Source organism: Eutrema salsugineum, unplaced genomic scaffold, assembly GCF_000478725.1.
Source record: "Eutrema salsugineum unplaced genomic scaffold, Eutsalg1_0 scaffold_1, whole genome shotgun sequence".
NCBI classification, from domain to species: domain Eukaryota; kingdom Viridiplantae; phylum Streptophyta; class Magnoliopsida; order Brassicales; family Brassicaceae; genus Eutrema; species Eutrema salsugineum.
Window position 1 is genome coordinate 1,695,570 of NW_006256909.1, and position 23,351 is coordinate 1,718,920.

The following is a 23,351-nucleotide window of genomic DNA, read 5'->3' on the forward strand; positions in this document are numbered from 1 at the left end:
AAATATATTTTTAAAAATCTTGTTTCTAAGTTAGAAAGATAAAACGCTTTGTGCCATGTAAAATTTTTTGAAAGATATGTTTCTAAAATGGAAAAGGAAACTAAATTTGTTTTTGTTATTGACCCAAACCATCGTCGTCCTCTTCCTCCCATGTCTCAATCTCTCTCTCTCTTCTCATCGTCTTGCTCATTTTCATTCCGGCATATCTGTGATCGTCCCCTCTATTATAGACCTGAAACGGAAGCTCTAAGAGCACCACATGGGTCTCTGTTTCTCTTCTCCTAAAGCCACCAGACATGGTACCAGTCGCCGGAAACCTAATCCGACGCCGGAGATGCCTAAACCGCAACCACAGGGGAAGGCAAGAAAAAAGGTTAGTAATAAAAACAAGAAGAAGACGAACAACAACAAGATCCAATGGAGACACGGAGGAGAGACCCCTTACGGTAAGGGCGTCGATTTTGGGTACGCTAAGGATTTCGATAACCATTACACCATCGGGAAATTACTCGGACACGGCCAATTTGGTTTCACCTACGTCGCTACCGATAACGTCAACGAAGATCGCGTCGCCGTCAAGAGAATCGATAAGGCCAAGGTAAACATTATCTGACTTGAATAATTCTCTCTGATTCAAAAGCTCCTTTCTCAATGTTTGAATTGGTATTCTATTGTTAATGGGGTTTTAAACTTAAAAATCCAACCTTTAAGGAATGTGATTGCTTGACACCGAAGTAAACTCTGCATCTCAAGTTTTTGCCTTGTTCTAAGCTCTGTTTTCATACCAAATATGGTGTGCAGATGACTGTGCCGATTGAAGTGGAAGATGTGAAGCGAGAGGTTAAGATACTACAAGCTTTAGGTGGGCATGAGAATGTGGTTGCGTTTCACAATGTATTCGAAGACAAAAACTATGTTTATATAGTCATGGAGTAAGCCTCAAATTTGTCTCTGTTTTTATTATCATTCTCTTTCTTGTGCGGCAAGAAAAAACTAAAACCATCCCTGTTTGATGGGTTTTTTCTTCTTTCAGGCTATGTGAAGGTGGTGAATTGCTAGATCGAATATTAGCTAAGTAAGCGGAACAACAATTTTTGTCAACAACAATGCAATAAAAGTCTCCGTAAACAAAAAAAAAAAAAAAAATAGACATTTTGGGAAGTTACCTCAAGTCAGCAACTTTCAGCATTATTTATGTGTGTTTCCAGGAAAGACAGCCGTTACTCTGAGAAAGATGCAGCGGTTGTGGTGAGACAGTACGCGGTTTGGTTCACCGTGATATGAAGCCAGAGGTAGGTACGGTTCGATCTAATGCCTAAAAGTTGCAGATCCATTGTGAAATAATCTTCCTTTAACCCTCTTCTTTCCCCCAACAGAACTTTCTGTTCAAGTCGACAGGAGAAGATTCGTCTCTAAAGGCTACAGATTTCGGATTGTCTGACTTTATAAAGCCAGGTAAGATTTGCAAGTGTTTCACTCCTCAGGTCTTGTATCATCTCAGGATGATGATATATAGAGACGATTGTTATGAAAAAATGGCAGGAATGAAGTTCCAGGACATAGTAGGAAGCGCGTATTACGTTGCCCCTGAAGTGTTGAAACGTAGGTCAGGACCCGAATCAGACGTATGGAGTATCGGTGTCATCACTTACATTCTGCTCTGTGGAAGAAGACCCTTTTGGGATAAGACACAAGACGGAATATTCAATGAGGTGTAGTAATATTTTGTAAAGCAATCCAATCTGTGATATGCTTGTTCATGGAGGTGTTTATACTGACATGAAAAACAAAACAGGTCATGAGGAAAAAACCTGACTTTAAAACAATCCCGTGGCCAACCATTAGCAACAGTGCCAAAGATTTCGTGAAGAAGTTGTTAGTAAAGGAGCCACTAGCTCGGTTGACAGCAGCTCAAGCGCTATGTATGTGATTCAAATTAATTGACATAAACTTCCATTGTATTTTGGTTATGTTCACTGATCTGATCTTATGGATATGCATGGTGGTTGGGGTTTTGCAGCACATCCATGGGTGAGAGAAGGAGGCGAGGCCTCGGAGATTCCAATAGATATATCTGTTCTCAACAATATGCGTCAGTTTGTGAAATTCAGCCGCCTTAAGCAGATTGCTCTGAGGGTAATAATCAAATAAGAAACAGAGAAAAAGATTGTATTTCATATGAAAGTTCTTGAGTTCTTTCTTTACCTGTGTTGTGTTTTTGAAAAGGCTCTGGCGACGACAATTGATGAGGATGAGCTGGATGATCTCAGAGACCAGTTTGATGCGATTGACATTGACAAGAACGGTTCCATTAGCCTCGAGGAGATGAGGCAGGTAAGAAATTAGAAAAAAACAAACACCGCAACACAAGTAAGCGATTCAAGGCACAACTGCATATAAATAAACTCATCAATCTTGTATTGGATCAATTTTCACAGGCTCTTGCGAAAGATGTTCCTTGGAAACTGAAGGATGCAAGAGTTGCAGAGATTCTTCAAGCAGTAAGTCACTGAGTCTTACTAGCCACCTCCACGGGTTAGCGTGTATAATCCAAGATGCGTCTGTCTTTGCAGATTGATAGCAACACTGATGGGTTGGTGGATTTCACTGAGTTTGTAGTCGCTACTTTGCACGTGAATCAATTGGAGGAACATGACTGTGAGAAGTGGCAACAGAGGTCAAGAGCAGCATTTGACAAGTTCGACATAGACAGAGATGGGTATATAACACCCGAGGAACTTCGATTGGTCAGTCTCATACTTGTTACATTCCCTCAGTTTTCTCCCCTTGTTTTACCAAAACCAAAGGGGTCTTTCTTTGTATTTGTTTTGCTTGCAGCAAACGGGTTTGAAAGGCTCTATCGAGCCACTTCTTGAAGAGGCTGAGGTCGACAAAGATGGGAGAATCAGCATCCATGAGTTTCGTAGACTCTTGAGATCTGCAAGCCTCAAGTCAATAAAAGTTAAAAGCCCTCCTGGTTACCAGCTTTCTTGAAAGATGTAAATAATTTACTTACAAAATTCACAACTTGAGAGATGAAGCTAGTTTCATTGCCCAAATTAGCAAGTGCACAAACTCGCATCTCTCATATACAGAAAAAAATATTTGTCACCATCCGTTTTCTTTTTGCTGTCAGATCAAGAAAATGGTATAGATGCTAGGTGGGATTTGTATAATGGACACTGAGTATCATCCCATTTGCTTGGTGTCTTCTAACATTGGTCATAAATAGTTACGTTGCAAAGAAATAAGCAAACGATAGTGTTTTCTTGCTAAAAGGGTGTAGCTCTCCTTCTAGAGTAGGAACTAGGAACCGATCTGAGCAAATGTTTTTGTGTTTTATTTTCTTGTGATGATAAATTACATAGTTAAGCATGGGGATATTCTACAACCAGTGAATATTTGGTGGCATTATTGAGTACCTTCTCAATCAGGGTGCTAAACACAGGCTTCACAAGGTTTTACTTGACTGGCATTATTTGGCAGGGGAATACATTGTATCGGTTTAGGATTTCAAAATGTTATTAACATTACCGGAGGAACTATCTTGAACAGCTTCAGATGATAAGTAACTATTCGATGAGCTTGAAGCGGTTGTGGAGTTTCCTTTCTTGTCTTTTCCAGAAACATCCTGCATGGAAGGATCAGTCCGTGAAATATACATGTGAAAAAGCAAAGAAAGAGCTTGTTTGCAAAATTTATTGAAGAAGTCACTCACCTGTTTAGCTGAAGAAGAGGCATTGATTTTAAGCTCAAGCTCCAAACCAACATCATCTTTTGTATCTGAATGGTTACTGTTCCTCATCGGATTCAAATCTAAAGACTTGGTTTTGGAATCTTGTTTGTTTGAAGCAACACAAGAGGAAGAAAGTGATACTTGTTCGGACGTTGAAGGATTGACCGAGGCTGAATACGGTATAAAAGTGGAGCAGGGGTTTTGTGGAGAAGGCTGAACTGAGACTAGACCCTGAGTTATTGCTACTAGAGGAATATGATAAGTGTAATGTGAAATCCATGGGACCATAGTTCTGACTCTATGCTGATATTGAGCATTAAGAATCTCGATATCGGACTTGAGAGATGTTTTTTCCTCTCTCAGCTCGCTCTTCTCTTGAATTAGCTGCTTAGCATTGGTCAAAACAAATTGGAAGATGGTGAAAACTTCATATCATTCAAGCAGAATCTAATTAAGAAGAGTATTAAGTTAAATCAATCATCACCTCACGAGACTCTTGAGATAGTGTGGCATACTCAGCTTTTAGTCTATCGACATGAGTCATTAGATCCTTCAGAATCTGGATTGTATCAGTGAGAACTGAAGCTTTGTCACTCTTAGGCCTATTGGGATCTGCAGCAAACATTATAAGCTCAATTTAAAAGAAAAACTTTCATAAAGTGAAACTGAAAATTCTCTGTGAGATAGATAGATATACCTAGTGCATTTCCTAGCTCAAGAAACTGTTCGTTGAGCTTATCTCTACGGATTTTCTCCCGGTCTGCCTTTTGAATTTTCCGGGAAGAAACTGGTTCCTTCTTCTCTTCCACCATCTTCTCAGGCCTCCTGAGATAGACAGACAAAAAAAAAACAACAAACGAAAGTAAGAAAAGACATGATTCTTTACATTTCCAAACCCATATTCAAGCCTCGAAACCTAAGATTATGTCCTGAGGAAAAAGAAGAAGAAGAAGCAGAGGATTCATCAGAAAAAGAGAATTCAGAGGAAGTTTTCGGCTTCTTCGACTGATCCATTGCAGCGTCCCAAAATCAGCACAAACTAGCCCGAGAAAGATATAGAGAGTGCGCGAGAGTGAAAGAGATCAAATTTGAGTTGGTTTCTTCTTCTTCTTCTTCTTCGTCGTGAGTATATAATAAAATCCGGCGATAATGGTGGTGGACGCCGACGAGGCAAATCAATAACTTGTGCTCCCCACGCGCCACCATTGAATAGATGTGATACGCTACTCCTAGTTACAGACTACTAATCTACGTGTATAATATATAAGCCGTCGATTATGCTGACTTTTATTCTGTCAGATCTCAACCGTCTAACGTTACAGTGTCCAATTTTAATGGAAACATTTGTTTTAGTTTTTGGTTTTTCACCTTAAAGGGAGGATCTTTGACGAACTTGGGTGGAAGAAGAGAGGATGAAGTTAGTGACTTATAACGTTAATGGCCTAAGGCAACGAGTCTCGCAGTTTGATTCTCTTCTCAAACTTCTCAATTCGTTCGACGCCGATATCATCTGCTTCCAGGTTTTACTTCAATGTCCACTCGATTTTGAAAATTTCAATCGTTCTCCTTTATTTCCGATGAATCCGTAATAGTTTTATCCGGGTTTGAATCTAGGAGACGAAACTTAGAAGGCAAGAATTATCAGCGGATTTGACGATAGCTGATGGCTATGAATCGTTTTTCTCGTGCACTCGCACTAACGAGAAAGGTCGTACTGGCTATTCTGGTAAGCAGCATCAAGCTATGTATCTTGAGTGGATTTATAAGTGAAATTTGAAGAAAGAGGAAATGGCTGGAGTTTTTATGCTGTCGAATTCGCAGGTGTAGCAACTTTTTGCAGGGTAAAGTCAGCATCTTCAAGCTGTGAAATTGCTTTGCCTGTTGCTGCGGAAGAAGGCTTCACTGGTCTCGTAAACAGTAATTCTCGAGGTGGGAAGAATGAAACTTCTGCAATTGCTGAAGGTCTTGAGGAGTATGAGAAAGAAGAGCTTCTTAGGATTGACCAAGAAGGACGGTGTGTTATAACTGATCACGGCCACTTTGGTATATGACTCAAAATCTTTCTTTTTTTTGTTGTTTAATTCCTTTAGGTGTACACGAAAGCTTCTTTGCAATTTATATATATATATATATATATATATATATATATATCTATGGGTTTTTTCAGTTGTTTTCAATGTCTATGGGCCGCGAGCTGTAGCTGATGATGCTGAGAGGATCGAGTTTAAGCATCGGTTTTATGATATTTTAGAGGTACAGTAATTCCATTGGTTTCTGAATGTAGCGATGAGTTACCTCGACTTTTTGGGGTTAATTGTGTCTTAGTTTTGGGTTTAGAGAAGATGGGAGTGTCTTCTGCGTCAGGGAAGAAGGGTATTTGTTGTTGGTGATCTCAACATTGCTCCTTTTGCTATGGATCGATGTGAAGCTGGCCCTGATTTCGAGAAAAACGAGTACGTATACACTGATATTCATGATCTGCTTAAATCATTTTGCTTTACTCAATTCTTTCTTTTATATTAGATTTACTCATTTCATGCCCAAAAAAAAAAAAAAAAAAAAAAAACAGGTTCAGGAAATGGTTTAGATCTCTGCTAGTTGAACATGGAGGCTCATTCTCTGATGTTTTCAGATCAAAACATCCTGAAAGGTGGGAATTTGTGAATAACCTCTAGCCATCCATATTTAGCTTTTTTTAATATTCGGTTACATTCTTTGAATTTTCTATTTGTCATTGATTGGGATTTCTTAACAGGAAAGATGCATTCACATGTTGGTCCTCAAGTAGTGGAGCAGAACAATTTAACTATGGCTCGAGAATTGATCATATCTTAGTCGCTGGATCATGCTTGCATGAAGACGGAGATCAGCAGAGCCATAGTTTTCTTGCTTGTCATGTCAAGGAATGTGACATATTAACAGAGTATAAGCGTTTCAAGAATGAAAATATGCCAACAAGGTAAGTGTTTCAGCTTTACACGTGATTACTTCTTTCATGTCCGTCTCACTTTTACATTGATCTCAAATTTAGTTTGTGGATCAAACTTACAGGTGGAAAGGTGGATTGGGTAAAAAATTAAAGGGATCAGACCATGTACCTGTATTCACTAGTTTTGATGATTTGCCTGACATCCCCGAACACAGCACACCACCATTAGCTTCACGATATCTTCCCATGATTTACGGTTTCCAGCAAACTCTTGGTAAAATTTATACCACTGTGATGGATTTGATGAACATTATTAACTTATTTCTGTCTCTATGTTTGTATCTGACATTTCATCTTCTCCACTTGTTCTTTTTCTACTGTAACAGCGTCAATGTTTATGAAAAGGCAAGCCAAAGCCATTGAGGTTTCATGTTCATCATCGAGTCAAAGTAGAGCTACGCCAAGTTGCGGAGAGATCTCAACAGAACCACTCCGAAACTGCGCTTTAACGAGTATTTCACCCGAGAGATCTTGTTCTTTTGAGAAGGAATCCATTTGTAGCGTTACAGAAACAGACACGGCATTGAGAGGTTCCACTGATAACCTTAATGATAGGATGTGTGTATCATCAGTGAGAGCTGAGAATATCTCTAGAGATGGAAACAGGAAAAAAGCAAGGAAGATCCAATCTTGTCAGCTTTCTCTCAAGTCCTTTTTCACCGCAAACTCAAAGGCAAACAGTGGCGGGGAGAAATCTGCTTCATATGTTTCCTCAAGTCAGAGCTCCCAAGTCGAGAGCATCACAGAACCGATTGTTTCCAGCCAAGAAGACAATGAACCAACTAATTCAACGCAAGAACAAGATCAAAGCGGCTCTTCAGCTAAACGAAAGAATAATGCAGCTTTAATGGAGTGGCAAAGGATACAGAACCTAATGCAAAACAGCATACCTCTCTGCAAAGGACATAAAGAAGCTTGCGTTGCTCGGGTCGTAAAGAAACCAGGTCCCACATTTGGTCGTAGATTCTACGTCTGCTCTCGAGCTGAGGTAAAAAAAAAATTACTATAAAAAACAAGGCTTTTGAACCGTAGATGTTATACGCTAATATCTACATTTCTTGCAGGGACCTTCCTCCAATCCAGAGGCAAACTGTGGTTATTTCAAATGGGCTACATCAAAATTCAAAGACAAGTAAAACAGTGATGATGTCATTATTTGAAGACATGATGAGTATACTAGGATGTATGTATTTTTCATTTGAATTCTGGTTTTAAGCATCTTTGTGAATATAATTATTTTTTGTATTTTGGGATATATTTTGAAATTGAAATTTAGTTATAGTGATAAACTTATTCCAAACTATTAGACATGAATCCAAATTAGCATATTTAAAACATCCTTCGTGTTTTTATACTTTTATTTTTTATGATATCTCTTTTGGATTAATTTTAATTAATTAGAAGACACTTGGGACTCTATATATGAAGTTTATAATCATAAGTCATTCTAATATACTATTAAAAAATCAAAACAAAGTGTTTTTTTTTAATAAATTCAAAATGTTTTTTTAAATAAAAATTTTAAATGTCGTATCGATTGAGCAATGTGTATAGACGTTGGGTTAAGCTTATTTCCACATTGACGTCTCTATCATTTTATCCCTCTTGTCCTCGTTTTATTATAATGTATTGATTCTTTTAATGTGTTTAAGTTTTAGCTTTGTAACGTAGCTAAGTATCTATAGTAATATACTAATGTTACAAGTTGGCAGAAATATAATTATAAGGTATGTTACTACACATGGATACGTATACGAGTATACGTGTATATGCTTTGTGTAATTATGCGTATTCATTCATATTTAAATGGAAGATGACGAGAAGGCACAAAATGCTTATGGAAGGGAATGTGTCACCCACGAATTGGTGGTGTCAATCTTCGACGTCACTTACGATTGTTTTATCCAATTTTATACAGGTGAAAAATTATGTTACTTGGCTTTTGAAGATGTCAAAAGTCTTGAAGATAAACTCTTTGATAAACAATCTGTTTTTTTTATCACAAATCTTCCTTTTGAACGTATTTGACAAGATTGTATATTGCTCTCAATCGTTATGTTTTCATTCCAAAGAAGTCATTACAATATATAATGATTGTGTATCTTAACTTCCAAGTAACAATAACATCTATTTAGGAAATATTCCTATATCTCCTAAGATTCGTATATATCTCGTCCAATACTCCCCCTCAAGATGGTGAGTGGAGGTCACGAACTCCCATCTTACGAAGAAGATAAGAGAATTGAACACGTCCAAGAGCTTTAGTCAAAAGATCCGCCAACTGTTCAGTTGTTCGAACATAAGCAGGTACAAGTAAACCATCCTGAAATGCATCCTAAATGATATGGCAATCATTCTCAATATGTTTAGTCCGTTCGTGAAAAACTGGATTGCGAAGAATGTCAAGAGCGGACTTGTTATCACAGAAAAATGACACTGGTTCCGGATGAGGGACGCCAAACACAGGAAGTAGTTCCAATAGCCATTGCAGCTCTGAATATGTGTACGACATCGCTCTATATTCGGCTTCGGAAGAAGAACGCGAAACAACCTTCTGTTTTTTCGTCTTCCATGAAATGATAGAGTCACCAAGAAGAACAACATAACCAGTCAAGGAACGCCGAGAGATAGGACAAGACGACCAATCGGAATCACAGTAAGCTTTGACATGAAGGTTCGGATTGGAGTTGAAGAAAAGGCCTTGACCAAGCGTCCCCTTGAGATAACGAACAACCCGAAGAGCAGCATCCCAATGTTTCTTTCGCGGCTGAGCAAGAAACTGAGGCAAGAGATGTACAGCGTAACTTAAGTCAGGTCGAGTAATCGACAAATAAACCAAACGACCGATGAGACGTCTATAGCGCTTTGGATCGTCATAATAGTCGCCTTCATCACGTGCCAAAGTGTGATTTTGTTCCATAGGAGTGTCATACGGTCGTCCACCAGTTAAGCCACATTCCGTAATGATGTCCAAAGTATATTTCCTTTAAGACACATAAATGCCTTCTTTCCCACGTGAAATTTCGAGGCCGAGAAAATATTTCAAGACGCCAAGATCTTTCATATGAATACAGTGACACATGTAGGCTTTAAACTTGGTTAGAAGATCAGGGTCGTTACCACCAATAACAAGATCATCCACGTAGACAAGGACGTATACACACGACGAGCCACGGCAATAAGAGAACAAAGAATAATTTTTCTTGTTCTGAACAAAACCAAACCGCAGCAAGGACTCCGAGAGCTTAGCGAACCAGCATCGAGGAGCCTGTCGAAGTCCATAAAGAGATTTCTTGAGACGACACACTTTGTTGGAATCAGTTGCGTCAAACCCTGGTGGAAGCTTCATATAAACCTCCTCTTTGAGATCTCCATGTAAAAATGCATTGTGCACATCCATCTGATACAATTCCCAGTTTTTCGCAGCTGCAATCTTCAAGAAAGCCCTGATCGTAGTCATTTTTATGACGGGAGCAAAGGTCTCATCATAGTCTGTGCCTGCCTCTTGTCGATTTCCTAAGACCACCAAACGAGCCTTATATCTTTCGAGTGTGCCATCTGAGTTAAGCTTCACCTTGAAAACCCACTTGTTACCGATGGCGTGTTTGCCTGGCGGAAGGTCTACGACATCCCAAGTGTGGTTTTTTTCAAGTGAACGACCTCATCTTTTGATGCCAGTCTCCAATGTTCGTGCTGCATCGCTTCTTTGAATGATCGTGGTTCCGAATAGGCATCCACCGCATTCAAGAAAATCTGTTGTGGAAGAGATAAACGATGAAGTGATACTAAGATAGAGAGAGGATAGATACACTTACTTGAGGACAAGGGAGCAGAGTGAGCAGCGCGAGAGAGGGCTTTATCATTGACGTTGGCTGAATGAGTGACGAACGGTTTGAGCAGCACAGATCTTTGTTTGACATGGTGTCCTCGGCCGAGTTCTTCGACCTCTGATACAACCTCTTCTGCAGTCGGTAAGTCGTGCTCGGAAGAATCTGGTGAAGATTCCTTTGTAGCAGGTGGAGAAGAATCAGCATCAAGAGTCGGAGAAGGCGAAGTTTGAGCAGGCGATGGTGCAGGTTCAATCGCGACCGGTGCAGGATTTATGTCGTTCTGATCATCAGATGGCTCCCCCTCAGTACTAGCGTCCGAATCATCTAGAGTTATCTCAACTGGAGGTAAGAGAAATGGGGTGCCAGTCATGTCTGCGTGTGAGGAGTCATTGAGATCAGCATAGGGAAAAACACCTTCATGAAAATGGACGTCACGAGAGACAAATGTCTTCTCTGTTTTGAGATCTAGTACCAGCCAACCCTTCTTTCCGAATGGGTAACCAAGAAAGACGCAGCGAGAGCTTCGATCCTCAAACTTGTCGCCAGCTCGAGGTGTGCGTGTGACGTAACATAGACACCCAAACGTGCGAACTTCATCATAGGTTGGGGCTCGTTGAAAAACTAGCTCATACGGTGTTTTCCCATTTAAGAGTGCCGATGGTGTGCGATTTATAAGAAATGCTGCCGCTTGGATACTCTCTCCCCAAAAACGATTCGGAAGACGAGCTTGGAAGAGCAGAGAACGAGCGACATTAAGTATGTGCCTGTGCTTCCTCTCGACGCGTCCATTCTGCTGAGGTGTATAAACACAGGAGGTTTGGTGCGAGATACCAATATCAGCAAAAAATGTGCGAAGAGGAAGAAATTCGGTGCCGTTATCTGTACGTACTGTCTTTACTTTCTTTCCAAACTGTCGTTCAACCCAGCTTATGAAATTCTTTAAAACGATCGCAACAGAGGATTTTTCTAGAAGAAGATGTGTCCAAACTGCCCGTGAGAAATCATCCACAATAGTTAAGAAGTATGTAGAACCACACGTAGATTTTGTGCGATATGGTCCCTATACGCCGCAGTGAATCAAGGTAAATAAATCATCTGCTTTATTAGAACTTTCTGGAAAAATAACACGGGATTGTTTTGCGCGAAAACACACATCACAACACTTTTCTAGATCACTAATGCTCCTACTAAAACCACCAATGTTTGAAAGAAAAGACAGAACTTTGGAAGACGGATGACCCAATCTTCTATGCCACAATTCTCGGTTGTCCAACTTAGCTATCTGATTGACTTGAGGAAGAACCGCTCCAGCCAAATGATAAACCCCATTGTGTGCCTCACCCGCTCCAATCAAAGTCCTCGAAGCTTGATCCTGTATCAAACAAAAATCGCGAGTGAATGTCACAGAACTTGCAATATCACGAAGCAATTGAGCGACAGAGATGAGTGTCGTATGTAAATCAGGTGCATAGAACACATGATGGAGAATCAATTTTCCACCGAGATTGAGGGTTCCGTGACGAGTGCTCCAAGTAAGTTTGCCGTTTGGTAACTTAATGGGACAGGCATTGATATCACGAAGGTCCGTCAAAAGGTTAATGTCTCCGGTCATATGGTGACTTGCTCCGGAGTCAATTAGCAAGTCGTACCTACTGTTGGTACCAAACAGAATGAGTTTGTCAATCTTACCAGAGGAGCTGTCAGTCGCAGTATTCTTCTTACTATCGATGAACTTAGCGAGATTGCTCCATTGCATCGGTGTGAGAGAAGGGATACCAGCCTGTGTCGTGTTGGAGGTAACAGCAACAGTTGCTTGATTTGCAGAGGGCTGCGATCCTTTGCCTTTACCACGTCCACGAGCAGAGTTCTTGGGCCACCACTCAGGATAGCCGACTATCTTGAAGCACTGCTGCTTCTCATGCCCGACACGTCCGCAGTGAGTGCAAAGAAATGTCTGTTTTGGAGTCGCAGCTACTGAATCAGAGAACCCGACATTGGTGCTCTGTTCTGATATGGTGCGAGTAGCATTGAGATGACGCTCCTCCTGCACTATTTGCGAGTAGACTTGATCAAGGTTAAGGTCCGAGAGTCTTGTCAAGAGATTGGAACGAGTTGTCCCAAATCGCTGACTGTCCAGACCCATTAGGAACTGATGCACTCGAAGTCCATCTCTCTTCTTATTGTACGCCACCATTGACGCGCAACTCGACGTTTTGCAGCAGCAGTTAAAACCTTTTTCCAAGTCCGCCAAGGAATCCCAAAGCACTGTTAATTTGCCGTAATAATCCTCGGTTTGTCCATCTTGTCTACACTTCTGAATATCTTCATGAAGCTGATGTTCTCGTGTACCATCACTCACTGAGAACCGATTTTTGATACTAGTCCACATGTCGGAGACGTTGTCGACGAGTGAGATTACGGATCAGAGTTTTGGTTCTACGCTGGAATAGATCCATCCGATCATCAATGAGTTCACTATATCCCACCGTTCGGCATCGTCGGAGCCGTTATCTGGTCGCTTTAGGCTTCCGTCGAGAAAGCCTAACTTTCTTTTCGTGCGAAAAGCATTAACCATGAGCTTTGACCAACGCTCATAGTTTGCTCCATCCAAGAGTATTGGGGATAACACTTGGCCGCTGTTTTCTCCTTGTTGAATGGTGTAGGGAGACATCAAGGGTTCGTCCTTCTTCTTGTCACCACCACCAGCCATCGTTTGCAGTTTTTAGGGTTTTTTTTTTTCGAGAGCAATTATGGTTTACAGGCCAAAGGGAGGCTCTGATACCATGACAAGATTGTATATTACTCTCAATCATTGTGTTCTCATTCCAAAGAAGTCATTACAATATATAATGATTGTGTATCTTAACTTCTAAGTAACAATAATATCTATTTAGGAAATATTCCTATATCTCCTAAGATTCGTATATATCTCGTCCAATAGTATTTGTCATCTTGACAACTAAACGGACGGTAAAACTAAAAATTAGTTTAATATGATTCACAAGATCTAGATAAGTTTTATCTTAAAATAATTGAATCGACCGGCACTAATACCACAACATTTGGATTGAGAATTTGTGATGGAAAACTGTAACAATTTTTTAGGGGTATCAAAGATGATCAAACACGTGGTTGGAGAAGAAGTAGATCAGTATATGATTGCAACAGTTTGCTTAAAACAATCACTCAGTCACAGTCATCTAGAACCGGATTATGGTCCATTAATTGGTCTCTACGTGATCACTTGCATAAGGAATAATGGAGAGTCGAACTAGATTGTCATGGCCCATGGCCATGGGCACGAGATCTTTTCATTGTTGGCCCTGTTTAAGAGACATATCAACGTAATTGTTTGACAATAACTTAAACTTGTAATAATCTCTGAACTTTTCGATTCGAAAACACTTCTTTTGGATCATTTGGTTAATATGTCTAAATCATGTATAAGTGATGGGAAAATCAAAATTATAAGTGATGCATTTACTGAAGATTTTTTTTTTTTTTTGGTCCACTCTGAAGTTACCATGCATGCACATCATCAGGTAACAATAAAACGATCAAATTTCAAAAGATTAATTAAGTCAAAAATTAGAATACCACTTATTAAAATGTGGCTAGAAATCTCCATCCGTGATTCCGGTTCTTTTGAATTACCTCCAGCAGAAGAATCCACAAATGAAATGGAATAAAATAATTGAGTCGACTTTTCTTCAAAGAAAAATTAGAACGAACAAAAAAAAAAGCCGACTTTTCCTTGATAAAGACAACCATAATCTCTCGTAAGAAGATAAATTTGAAAATATGTATATTATTTGATCATATTTTATAGTAATCTAGTACAGAGATTCAGACACGGTTTGTTGATATAACTAAATAATATGTGAGCTAAGAAAACAAATGCTCCCACGAATTATATTTCAGATTTCCAGTGGCCTTGATATTTTCATCTCTATAAGAAAATAAATCAAGTAAATATTTAATACTGTATATGCTTGTATGGTAGTGGGAGGCAATCTTTAAATATATAGAGAGACTTTTCTCTATCTTCGAAAAATCTATTTCTGTCTTCTCAGTATCCAACAAACAATGAATGGTCGAAATTACGTCTCCATACAACTATAACGGAAATATAAAAATAAATTTAAAAACTCCTCGTATGAAGAAGAATCCAATTCGAAATTTCCATTTAAAATAAATATCTACAAAAAAAAAAGATGAATGTAAAAATCGATTTCTGGGCAATTATTCCTTAAACCTTTGGCTTAAAATTTAGAATCAGTTTTTTGTAGTTTGTTAATATGACAATTACAGCCACAGCGCAATTTGCCCACTACGAATTAAATCTTACGTACATTCTTATCTCTACTGCAATAATTTCCATCTGGATAAGCTCCTTCATCTGACTCAGCTCCACAGGATCCGGCCCGAATTTATTCCACTTAACCCGACCCGTCTTTTAATCCTACTTGCCTGGCTATATTAGTCGTATTAACCTTTTTATATAATGCAATTAAAAACTAATTGATTCTTAATCAAGCAATCAAATGACTAATCGCATCTTCCCCTATAAATAAATCCCTCCATTTCTTCTTCTTCTTCAGTCTTTCCCTCTCTCCAAGAACAAAAAAAAACGCAGAGAAAATTAGAACTTAGCAAACGACACGACACCGTTTCATAGCAAAAATGCTTTCTTCTTCTCCAACGTCCTTCGCTCATCCATTCCTCTCCTCTTCTCCGCCTCTCTCCCCAATATCTCCTCCGTCTCGTTCTGCTCGGATCTCTCCTCCTCTCGTCTCCGCATCTTGCTCCTACACCTGCGCGGAGGACTCGCCGAGACTGCATCAGATCCCGCGGCGATTGAAGACGGCGACCGCCTCGCTTTACGATATTCTGGAGGTTCCTCTCGGCGCCACGAGCCAAGATATCAAATCGGCTTACCGGAGATTGGCCAGGACCTGCCATCCCGACGTGGCGGCAACCGATCGGACGAATTCGTCTTCTTCGGCTGATGAATTCATGAAGATCCACGCGGCGTACTGTACGCTCTCTGATCCTGAGAAACGATCTGTTTACGATCGGAGGATGCTGCGTCGGAGTCGTCCTTTGACCGTCGGTACCTCCGGGCTGGGCAGTTACGTCGGGCGGAACTGGGAAACAGATCAGTGCTGGTAGCGAGTTGGCTCGGTCCCCGAGTTAGCCCGAGTTAATTCCAATATTAAAACAAAAAAAAAGTAAATCGATTGTAAATAGGAAAGCGATAAGTGTCTGGGCTTTGACGTTGTAATTAATATTAGTAAGCTAACACGGACGATGATTAGTGTGCTAACGTACGCTTCCTCACTCTCTCCCCACGAGCGATCGGCACCGTTTGTTTCGTGTTACGTAGGATCTACGCGTTTTTTACCTTGTGAATCCTATAATAGATTATCAATGAGAACCAAAAAAAAAAACATATATATATCTACTTTCGTTCTTTTGATTATATAGAGCTGTTTTAAAATTTACCGATTTTCAGTGAAAATGTCAAAGTAACCAAGAAACAAATCTAATATGAATATGTTTGGAACAGTTTCATTTTATAGGGTTTCTTACAATTAGTTATTCTCAAGTTCAGATTAACTTTCTGTTTTTCGTAACATTTTTGGCTTGTTTTCATGGATATCGAAAATAAGAAATCTGCACGATTGATATATATATATATATATACGATATAGAACGCCTCCAATTAATTGACAAAAAATATAATCATTAGGATACATCCATCCATAAGTGATTATATCTTCTGGTCCACAAGATGAATGATAATCAAGAACACGTGAACATGGCCAATGACAGAAGATTTTTCCCAAAGTGAAACAAACAAACCCATCACTTTTCGAGTTTTTTTTTTGTTTCAAGTGCTAAGTTGAGTGATTTTGCGTTGTTATAATTATGATTGTGGAGTCCCAACTGATTTTATCAAAAGGATGATGTGCATATATGTGTTGTAATACATTTATGGTATTTCCAGCCCTCTTTTTATCATTTCATTTTTAGATCATTCTAATTTAAGATATCACTACAATAATATCTGTTCGGGTGTTGTAAACTGTGTGATCACCAGGGAAAAAAAATTTGAAATCAAAATTGAGATAGTTGGATAACATAAGTTAATTTTGTCTCCACCGCGTTGATATTAAGCATGTGATATATAACCACATGTTACAAGAAGACTACTAAGATTGAACCCTAGACATGGTGAGATGGAACTTGGAAGCATTATTGCGTTCCATTAGCATGACCTACTTCCCCCTCCCCCCCCCCCCCCCCAAGTTCATTCACGGAAACTACAATCACAGACGTAGCTAAATCCTGTAAAAAAACAAAACCTAGACTATGCATATTTTTCTAAATAATGACCATAATAAACTCATACGTCAGCTTTAGGTTTATTGGGACCTAGAGGTGACAAAAGTATGGCCCCGCGATATTGTGGAAACTGGAAAGTAAACTCATATTGTTTAAGAGGTTAGATCTTCTTCACTATAAATTATTGCCGTATATTATCTTAATTTGTCGGGACTTAATATAAAATATTAGATACTTTTATTTATTTAAGTTTATGTAATAATAATGTCCTTCTAGAAGCTTAAAGATAGTGTCGTTCGTTTTTTCTGTGTCTAAGACAAATAAAAAGCAAAAGGAGACAACAATATAAAAAATATCCCCAAACCAAACTCGTGGCTCTTCTTCCTCTTTTGTCTGTTACTGTTGATAGAATTTGTTTCAGCGACTTTTATGTATAAATGTTTTCGACGTTTAACTGAAAGACGTGCTCCAGTGAATTATATGATTAAGATTCGTTGTAACCACGATGTCTTCGTTTGGAGGATAAATCAAGAAGTTGTATTTTTATTGAACATATATCTATTCACTTTTTCTAATAAAACATAAAACGGACGAGGCAGAAGTCGCAGAACACACTCGATTCTTAATCATATATATAATCCCAATATAATTTAATCATGTAGTCAGTGTACTTTATTTCTCCTTTGGGACAAATATCTTGCTTGCATTTCTGTGTATAAATTAAATATAAAATCTTTTAGACCCACTTGTGTTGTAGTATCTTTAATACTAGTAAAAAAAAAGCCATGTGATGAGAACGAAAACTACTAAATTTATCCAATGGAATTAATATGTTTGGTGAAAAATGAAACTAAACAATAGCAGCTAGTAGAAGCCTAGAACCATAGAGTTTAGTTTTAAGAGGACAACACATTATTTTAAATCTTATATTACGTAATAACACGGATTGTTCTGTAATAATCCTTTTTTTAGAATTTCAAAATACAGCATAAACATGGAACATGGCCCAGAAATAAATATGGTTGGTTACTTGATTTTAACACTCGATGTAGCCACATACGACTCGAAGAAAACCCCAGCTAGCCTTAACCAATAAATGCAATGTCTCTTGGGCCCAATCTAACTTATCCAGTTCGCATCTTTAACAATATTATTTGTCATAAACTTTTCAGTGTTCACAAAGCTTTCCAATAAGCTGTTAAATAGCTAATTTCCCTACTTTTTATTATTTATTTATGCAAATAGAAATGATCTATCATTTAATGTTTGTATCATAAAACTACAGCATCGATTATGTCTCTGTGTATTAATCGATTATCATATATTATAAGTTTTGTTTATATACAGATTAAATTCTGTGCTGAAAATTTATCAAATCACTATCCGATAATTATAGAGTTGTTTTGTATGAAGAATAACTGATTATGTTATTCATCATTCAGCATGCCTAGCAGCCTATGTTTTCTTTGCCATTTTATAATTTATGTTGTTTTCCATTATAAGATAAGTATAATATATGTGTATATAAATAATATTGCTCAATGAGCTACGACGACTTGGTAAAATGACAAAAGTAATCAACTCTGATTACGAAAGCCGGCGACGACCGGCGTGCTCTGTAAGATATACATAGAAATGACGAAACCGTGTTGCAGAGACCAAACCAAACCCACAAAACATTTATGATCTTCTTCATTAACTTTAAAACTAAGATCAACCAATTTCTGATTACGTTGATCTACCCCAATTTTTTTTCCTAATCATCTATGGGTGATCTAGCGAAGCAGATATTGACTCGACCGATTCAACTTGCAGACCAAGTGGTGAAAGCCGGAGATGAATCCACAATCAACAAGCAAGAATGCGCTGAGATCAAATCCAAGACGGAGAAACTCGCTGCTCTTCTCCGTCAAGCGGCGCGTGCGAGCTCCGACCTCTACGAACGTCCCACGCGCCGTATCATCGACGACACTGAAAACGTTCTCGAGAAAGCATTGACCATGGTCCATAGATGCCGTGACGATGGCTACATAATGCGTCTCTTCAACATAATCCCCGCCGCAGCATTCCGGAAAATGATTTCCCAGTTGGAAAACTCCGTCGGCGATGTCTCTTGGCTCCTCCGTGTCTCAACTCCCGCCGGTAACGACGACGACGAAGGTTTTGGTTACTTAGGTCTCCCTCCGATTGCAGCCAACGAGCCAATCTTGTGTTTGATTTGGGAGCAAATTGCGGTTTTGATGACCGGTTCGCCGGAAGATAAATCCGACGCCGCCGCGTCTTTGGCGTCGTTAGCGAGAGATAACGACAGATACGTGAAATTGATAGTGGAGGAAGGTGGAGTCAACCCTTTGTTGAAACTGTTGAAAGAAGGGAAAATCGACGGTCAAGAAAACGCGGCGAGGACAATCGGGTTACTGGGTCGAGACCCGGAAAGTGTGGAGCAGATGATTCAGGCTGGTGTTTGTTCAGTGCTTGCGAGTATTCTCAAAGAAGGTTCGATGAGGGTTCAAGCGGTTGTGGCTTGGGCGGTTTCGGAGCTTGTCGATGGGAATCACGCCAAATGTCAAGAGCTGTTCGCGCAAAACAACGTGATTCGGCTGCTCGTGAGCCATCTAGCGTTTGAGACGGTTCAAGAACACAGCAAATACGCGGTCGTTGCGGGTAGAGCCACGTCGATGCATCACGCCGTCGTGATGGCGAGCAAAATCACTAGTAAAGAGAATTTGCCGGCGCTGCACGAGGAGGAAGATAATTTGATCGGAGTCGAGAATCCTTTGCCGAATCAGATGCATAGCATCGTTGCAACTACAATGGCGATGAAAGCGGTTGGATCGGGAACGGGATCTGGATCGAATGCGTCTGGTCGATTTGATATCGGTGACGACGAGAAACCGCCGGTAAAGCTGCCGGAGAAGAGCTATAGCTTGAATTCACATAAAAATCTTAGTAAGCCTTACAGTACGGCACATCAATCGCGGAATGCGTCGGTCTCGAGAGGGAGGGAACTCGAAGATCCGGTGACGAAGACCTATATGAAAGCGATGGCGGCGAGAGCGTTGTGGAAACTCGCTGTGGGAAACGCAACGATCTGCCGAGTCATCACCGAGTCACGAGCTTTGCTCTGCTTCGCGGTTCTACTGGAGAAGGGAGACGCAGAAACGAAATACAACACAGCTATGGCTATAATGGAGATAACCGCCGTGGCGGAGGAAAACTCAGATCTGAGACGATCCGCGTTCAGACGCACTTCACCGGCGTGCAAAGCGGTTGTTGACCAATTATTCCGAATCGTGGAAAACGCCGACGCCGGATCCGATTTGCTCATCCCCTGCGTCAGATCCATCGGAAACCTAGCTCGAACCTTTAAATCCGCGGAGACGCATATGATCGTTCCTCTGGTTAAACTCCTCGACGACGGAGAACCAGATTTAGCGGCGGAGGTAGCGATCGCGCTTGCGAAATTCGCGACGGAGGATAACTTCTTAGGGAAAGAGCACTCGGGGACGATAATCGACGCCGGAGGATCGAAGCTTCTGGTGCAGCTAGCGTACTTCGGAGAGAACGGAGCTCAGATTCCGGCGTTGGTTTTGCTGAGCTACGTGTCGATGAACATCCCTGACAGTGAGCAATTGGCCAAGGACGAAGTGTTGACGGTTTTGGAGTGGGCATCGAAGCAAGCGAATGTAACGCAGGAAGAAGATATGGAAGCTCTGTTGTATGAAGCTAAGAGCAGGCTTGAGCTTTATCAGTCCAGAGGTTCCAGAGGCTTTCACGTATGATTCCATTATTTGTTTCTGGATCCGATTTAGAAAATACTACGATTTGATTTCACATGTATTCAAATGATTTTTCTTGTAGATGACTCCCTAATTTTACCTCCATTATTATCAAAAAAGATGTATAAAGTTGAATTTTTCAATATTTAATTTTGCTATATTGGGTTGGCAATGACAAAACATTTTGGAATCTGAATTCAGGTTACTCACCGGTAAAAAAAAACTAAAAATCTCGGTTAGGCCCATCTGAGCGATAATTTTGGACCATGTGCTATAACTTCCAAAAATTAGGCCCAGTAAAAAGTTCAATCAAGGGCCCAATCTTATCAATTCATTAAATGGATTAGTATTGCGACAGATTAAAAAATGCACGGTAATCATTAAAAAGCTAAGGTGGACGCGTGCACAGCTGATAACCGACGCCGATAGAGGAAAAAAATGAAGTGGCAGAGTTTCCTAAATTCCCCACTTGCGAAGAATCCTCCACCAAATATTAACTTGGGCGGCTGTATCTGTATTTGAGTCATTAGGGTTGGATTAAATTCCACTAATTAGGGTTTTCTATCTAACTGTGAATTAATCAACACTGCCTCTATATATATACATACACACCGACGGATTTACCTCCCATAAGCCCTAATTACTCAAATTCTCGATCTCTGCTCCAAATTTTCTTTCTTTTTTGATTGTTCTCCGATGGCGTTAGAGGATCAATTCGCGGTGAGATCTACAGGGAAGGTCAATTGGTTCAACGATTCTAAGGGATATGGTTTCATCACCCCTGACGACGACGGTGAAGAGCTTTTCGTTCATCAATCCTCAATCCTCTCCGAAGGTTTCCGGAGTTTAACCGTCGGTGATTCGGTTGAGTTCGCCGTCACGCAGGGAACCGACGGCAAGACCAAAGCCGTCAATGTCACGGCTCCCGGCGGTGCTCCTCTTCACAGGAAGGAGATTAGCTCTCGCGGTAACGGTGCTAGGCGAGGAGGCAGTTGCTACCATTGCGGCGAAGTAGGTCATATGGCTAAGGATTGCAGTAGCAGCGACCGTGGTGATCGTAGCTCCGGAGGGTGTTACACTTGCGGCGATACTGGTCACTTCGCTAGGGATTGCGTTCAGAAATCAAGTGGAAACGGTGGAAGCGGCGGTGAACGCGGAGGAGCCGGAGGAGAATGTTACAATTGTGGTAACACTGGTCACTTTGCTAGGGATTGCGTTCAGAAATCGGTTGGAAACGTCGGTGACCGTGGAAGTGGCGGCGGTGGAGTTTGCTATAATTGTGGTGGAGCTGGTCACATGGCTAGAGACTGTCCGACTAAGAGACAGCCTGGTGCTTGTTACGAGTGCGGTGGTACTGGTCACATGGCTCGTGATTGTGACCGGAGAGGAAGCGGTGGTGGCCGTGGAAACGCTGGTGGAGGTGGCGGCGGAAATTGCTTCAAGTGCGGTCAAGGAGGTCACTTTGCGAGGGAATGTTCTGTTGCTTGATTGCTTCCTTATCATCAAACGAAAGGAATGGAAATGAATTTGAGTGATTTCCTCTTCGTTTTCATTATCTTTTGCTGATGGGAATGATGAAATTTGCCTGGTCCTTTTCGTGTTTTGAGTTTCTTTTATACAATCCTTTTTTGTGATAACTATATAAGTTTAGCTAGAGTTGGGCTCCTCCTGATATGGATGCTGTCCTTTTTTTAAGTTTTTTCTTTGGAAATTTTGACCTCTATATTGTTTATTATGACTTGGTTCGTTTGCTTATATCATTTGAGTATTGGTCCTTTTATTTAGGAATTGCTCGTTTCAGTTTATTAGCCTGCTTATTGTTCAAACTTGATATACGACTATTCCATCAAACCAGCGAAATTGATAATCCATTGTCATACTTTCTACATCAAGATCAATCTAATTCTTTGGTTGTTTTGGTGTGATTCTTAGACATGATTTTTGGTCTAAGGGGTTAATTGTTTCATCAATATATAAAAACATTTTAGCAAGCAAAAAGAGATTAATTATTGGATATTGATAAGGTTCTTTATCGTTCTTGTCTTGAACAGAATCTCGTGGTCGAGGTTTATAAGATTTAAAGTAATGACATCACGCAGATCTATAGATTGTTACCTGCTATGCAGAGTCACGGCCATCTAAGGCTTGTCTCAATCGTTTATTATATTAGTTATTGATTTTCTAAGTTGGAACCTAATTACAGTCATGATTGGCAAAATCCAAGACTGCTGATGATTTTTTCCAATAGAAGAAACTGGAAAGCCAAGTTTGCGGTTCACCTTTTCCAATTCAGATAAAGCCACACAATCGAATTATCATTGGTTAAATTAGTGTGTGTGTATACATAAACCAAAAATGAGACATCAGCCTAAGGTTAGACATTAACCAATGATGTACATATAAACCTTAGGTTTGGCCAAAAGAATATATTAAAAAACTTTAGGTTAGACATCAGCCACATCCAATTGTGTTCATGTCGTTGGGTGGGTGGATTCAATAAACCAAAACTTCCTAATCCATTTATCAATTCAATTATTAAAGGTTCCATTGCCATTTTAGATGTCTCTTGGAATCGTTGCTGTTTTATAAATGAAAATTCAGTAAATTTGTAGAGTAGAAAAACACACTTGAGACCTATCCAAGATGTACTAATTGTTAAACATATATGT

At 40.0% G+C, this 23,351-nt stretch overlaps 6 protein-coding genes across 9 annotated transcripts; 5 read left to right on the forward strand and 1 right to left on the reverse strand.

Annotated features, from left to right (window-relative positions):
• The first annotated feature begins 259 nt into the window (after positions 1–259).
• On the forward strand, positions 260–2,994 carry LOC18030759 (calcium-dependent protein kinase 18). Its single transcript, XM_024149726.1, is given in 13 exon segments — positions 260–598; positions 802–932; positions 1,034–1,075; positions 1,209–1,255; positions 1,258–1,292; positions 1,377–1,455; positions 1,543–1,712; positions 1,796–1,922; positions 2,021–2,136; positions 2,227–2,334; positions 2,439–2,501; positions 2,574–2,747; positions 2,839–2,994. Coding segments are annotated over 13 exon segments (1,587 nt in total).
• A 335-nt stretch (positions 2,995–3,329) lies between these two features.
• Positions 3,330–4,928, reverse strand: LOC18030760 (transcription factor bHLH11). Its single transcript, XM_024149517.1, has 5 exons — positions 4,653–4,928; positions 4,434–4,561; positions 4,221–4,348; positions 3,719–4,120; positions 3,330–3,631 (listed from the first exon to the last, which is right to left on the reverse strand). Exons 1-5 carry the CDS (start codon positions 4,748–4,750, stop codon positions 3,506–3,508), a joined length of 882 nt encoding a protein of 293 aa, XP_024005285.1. The 5' UTR covers positions 4,751–4,928; the 3' UTR covers positions 3,330–3,505.
• Positions 4,929–5,117: 189 nt separating this feature from the next.
• Positions 5,118–8,026, forward strand: LOC18030761 (DNA-(apurinic or apyrimidinic site) lyase 2). Of its 4 annotated transcripts, none has more exons than XM_006411966.2 (10): positions 5,118–5,256; positions 5,351–5,462; positions 5,558–5,779; positions 5,904–5,989; positions 6,074–6,189; positions 6,306–6,386; positions 6,492–6,695; positions 6,788–6,939; positions 7,052–7,713; positions 7,790–8,026. In XM_006411966.2, exons 1-10 carry the CDS (start codon positions 5,149–5,151, stop codon positions 7,859–7,861), a joined length of 1,815 nt encoding a protein of 604 aa, XP_006412029.1. In that variant the 5' UTR covers positions 5,118–5,148; the 3' UTR covers positions 7,862–8,026. The 4 variants fall into 4 exon arrangements, with proteins under 4 accessions (XP_006412029.1, XP_024005770.1, XP_024005768.1 ...); XM_024150002.1 differs by having other exon boundaries at positions 7,809–8,026; XM_024150000.1 differs by lacking the exons at positions 5,118–5,256; positions 5,351–5,462 and having other exon boundaries at positions 6,079–6,189.
• Positions 8,027–15,137: 7,111 nt separating this feature from the next.
• On the forward strand, positions 15,138–16,021 carry LOC112081899 (chaperone protein dnaJ 11, chloroplastic). The gene has a single exon (XM_024148823.1). The coding sequence runs from the start codon at positions 15,239–15,241 to the stop codon at positions 15,725–15,727; it is 489 nt and encodes a 162-aa protein (XP_024004591.1). The 5' UTR covers positions 15,138–15,238; the 3' UTR covers positions 15,728–16,021.
• A 2,432-nt stretch (positions 16,022–18,453) lies between these two features.
• Positions 18,454–20,804, forward strand: LOC18030762. The gene has a single exon (XM_006411967.2). It carries the CDS (start codon positions 18,670–18,672, stop codon positions 20,683–20,685), a length of 2,016 nt encoding a protein of 671 aa, XP_006412030.1. The 5' UTR covers positions 18,454–18,669; the 3' UTR covers positions 20,686–20,804.
• A 393-nt stretch (positions 20,805–21,197) lies between these two features.
• Positions 21,198–22,462, forward strand: LOC18028407 (cold shock protein 1). The gene has a single exon (XM_006411968.2). It carries the CDS (start codon positions 21,379–21,381, stop codon positions 22,168–22,170), a length of 792 nt encoding a protein of 263 aa, XP_006412031.1. The 5' UTR covers positions 21,198–21,378; the 3' UTR covers positions 22,171–22,462.
• Positions 22,463–23,351: the final 889 nt, after the last annotated feature.

What these genes read in the sequence shown, in the direction of transcription:
- LOC18030760 (XM_024149517.1), bottom strand. Translation starts at nt 4,750, where the DNA reads ATGGATCAGTCGAAGAAGCCGAAAACTTCCTCTGAATTCTCTTTTTCT. An exon ending in TGAGCTAGGAAATGCACTAG is followed by an intron (nt 4,349 to 4,433) that starts GTATATCTATCT and finishes TGTTTGCTGCAG; the next exon opens with ATCCCAATAGGCCTAAGAGT. An exon ending in CCTCTTCTTCAGCTAAACAG is followed by an intron (nt 3,632 to 3,718) that starts GTGAGTGACTTC and finishes CCTTCCATGCAG; the next exon opens with GATGTTTCTGGAAAAGACAA.
- LOC18028407 (XM_006411968.2), top strand. Translation starts at nt 21,379, where the DNA reads ATGGCGTTAGAGGATCAATTCGCGGTGAGATCTACAGGGAAGGTCAAT.
- LOC112081899 (XM_024148823.1), top strand. Translation starts at nt 15,239, where the DNA reads ATGCTTTCTTCTTCTCCAACGTCCTTCGCTCATCCATTCCTCTCCTCT.
- LOC18030762 (XM_006411967.2), top strand. Translation starts at nt 18,670, where the DNA reads ATGGGTGATCTAGCGAAGCAGATATTGACTCGACCGATTCAACTTGCA.
- LOC18030761 (XM_024150002.1), top strand. Translation starts at nt 5,149, where the DNA reads ATGAAGTTAGTGACTTATAACGTTAATGGCCTAAGGCAACGAGTCTCG. An exon ending in CCGATATCATCTGCTTCCAG is followed by an intron (nt 5,257 to 5,350) that starts GTTTTACTTCAA and finishes GTTTGAATCTAG; the next exon opens with GAGACGAAACTTAGAAGGCA. An exon ending in AACTGATCACGGCCACTTTG is followed by an intron (nt 5,780 to 5,903) that starts GTATATGACTCA and finishes GGGTTTTTTCAG; the next exon opens with TTGTTTTCAATGTCTATGGG.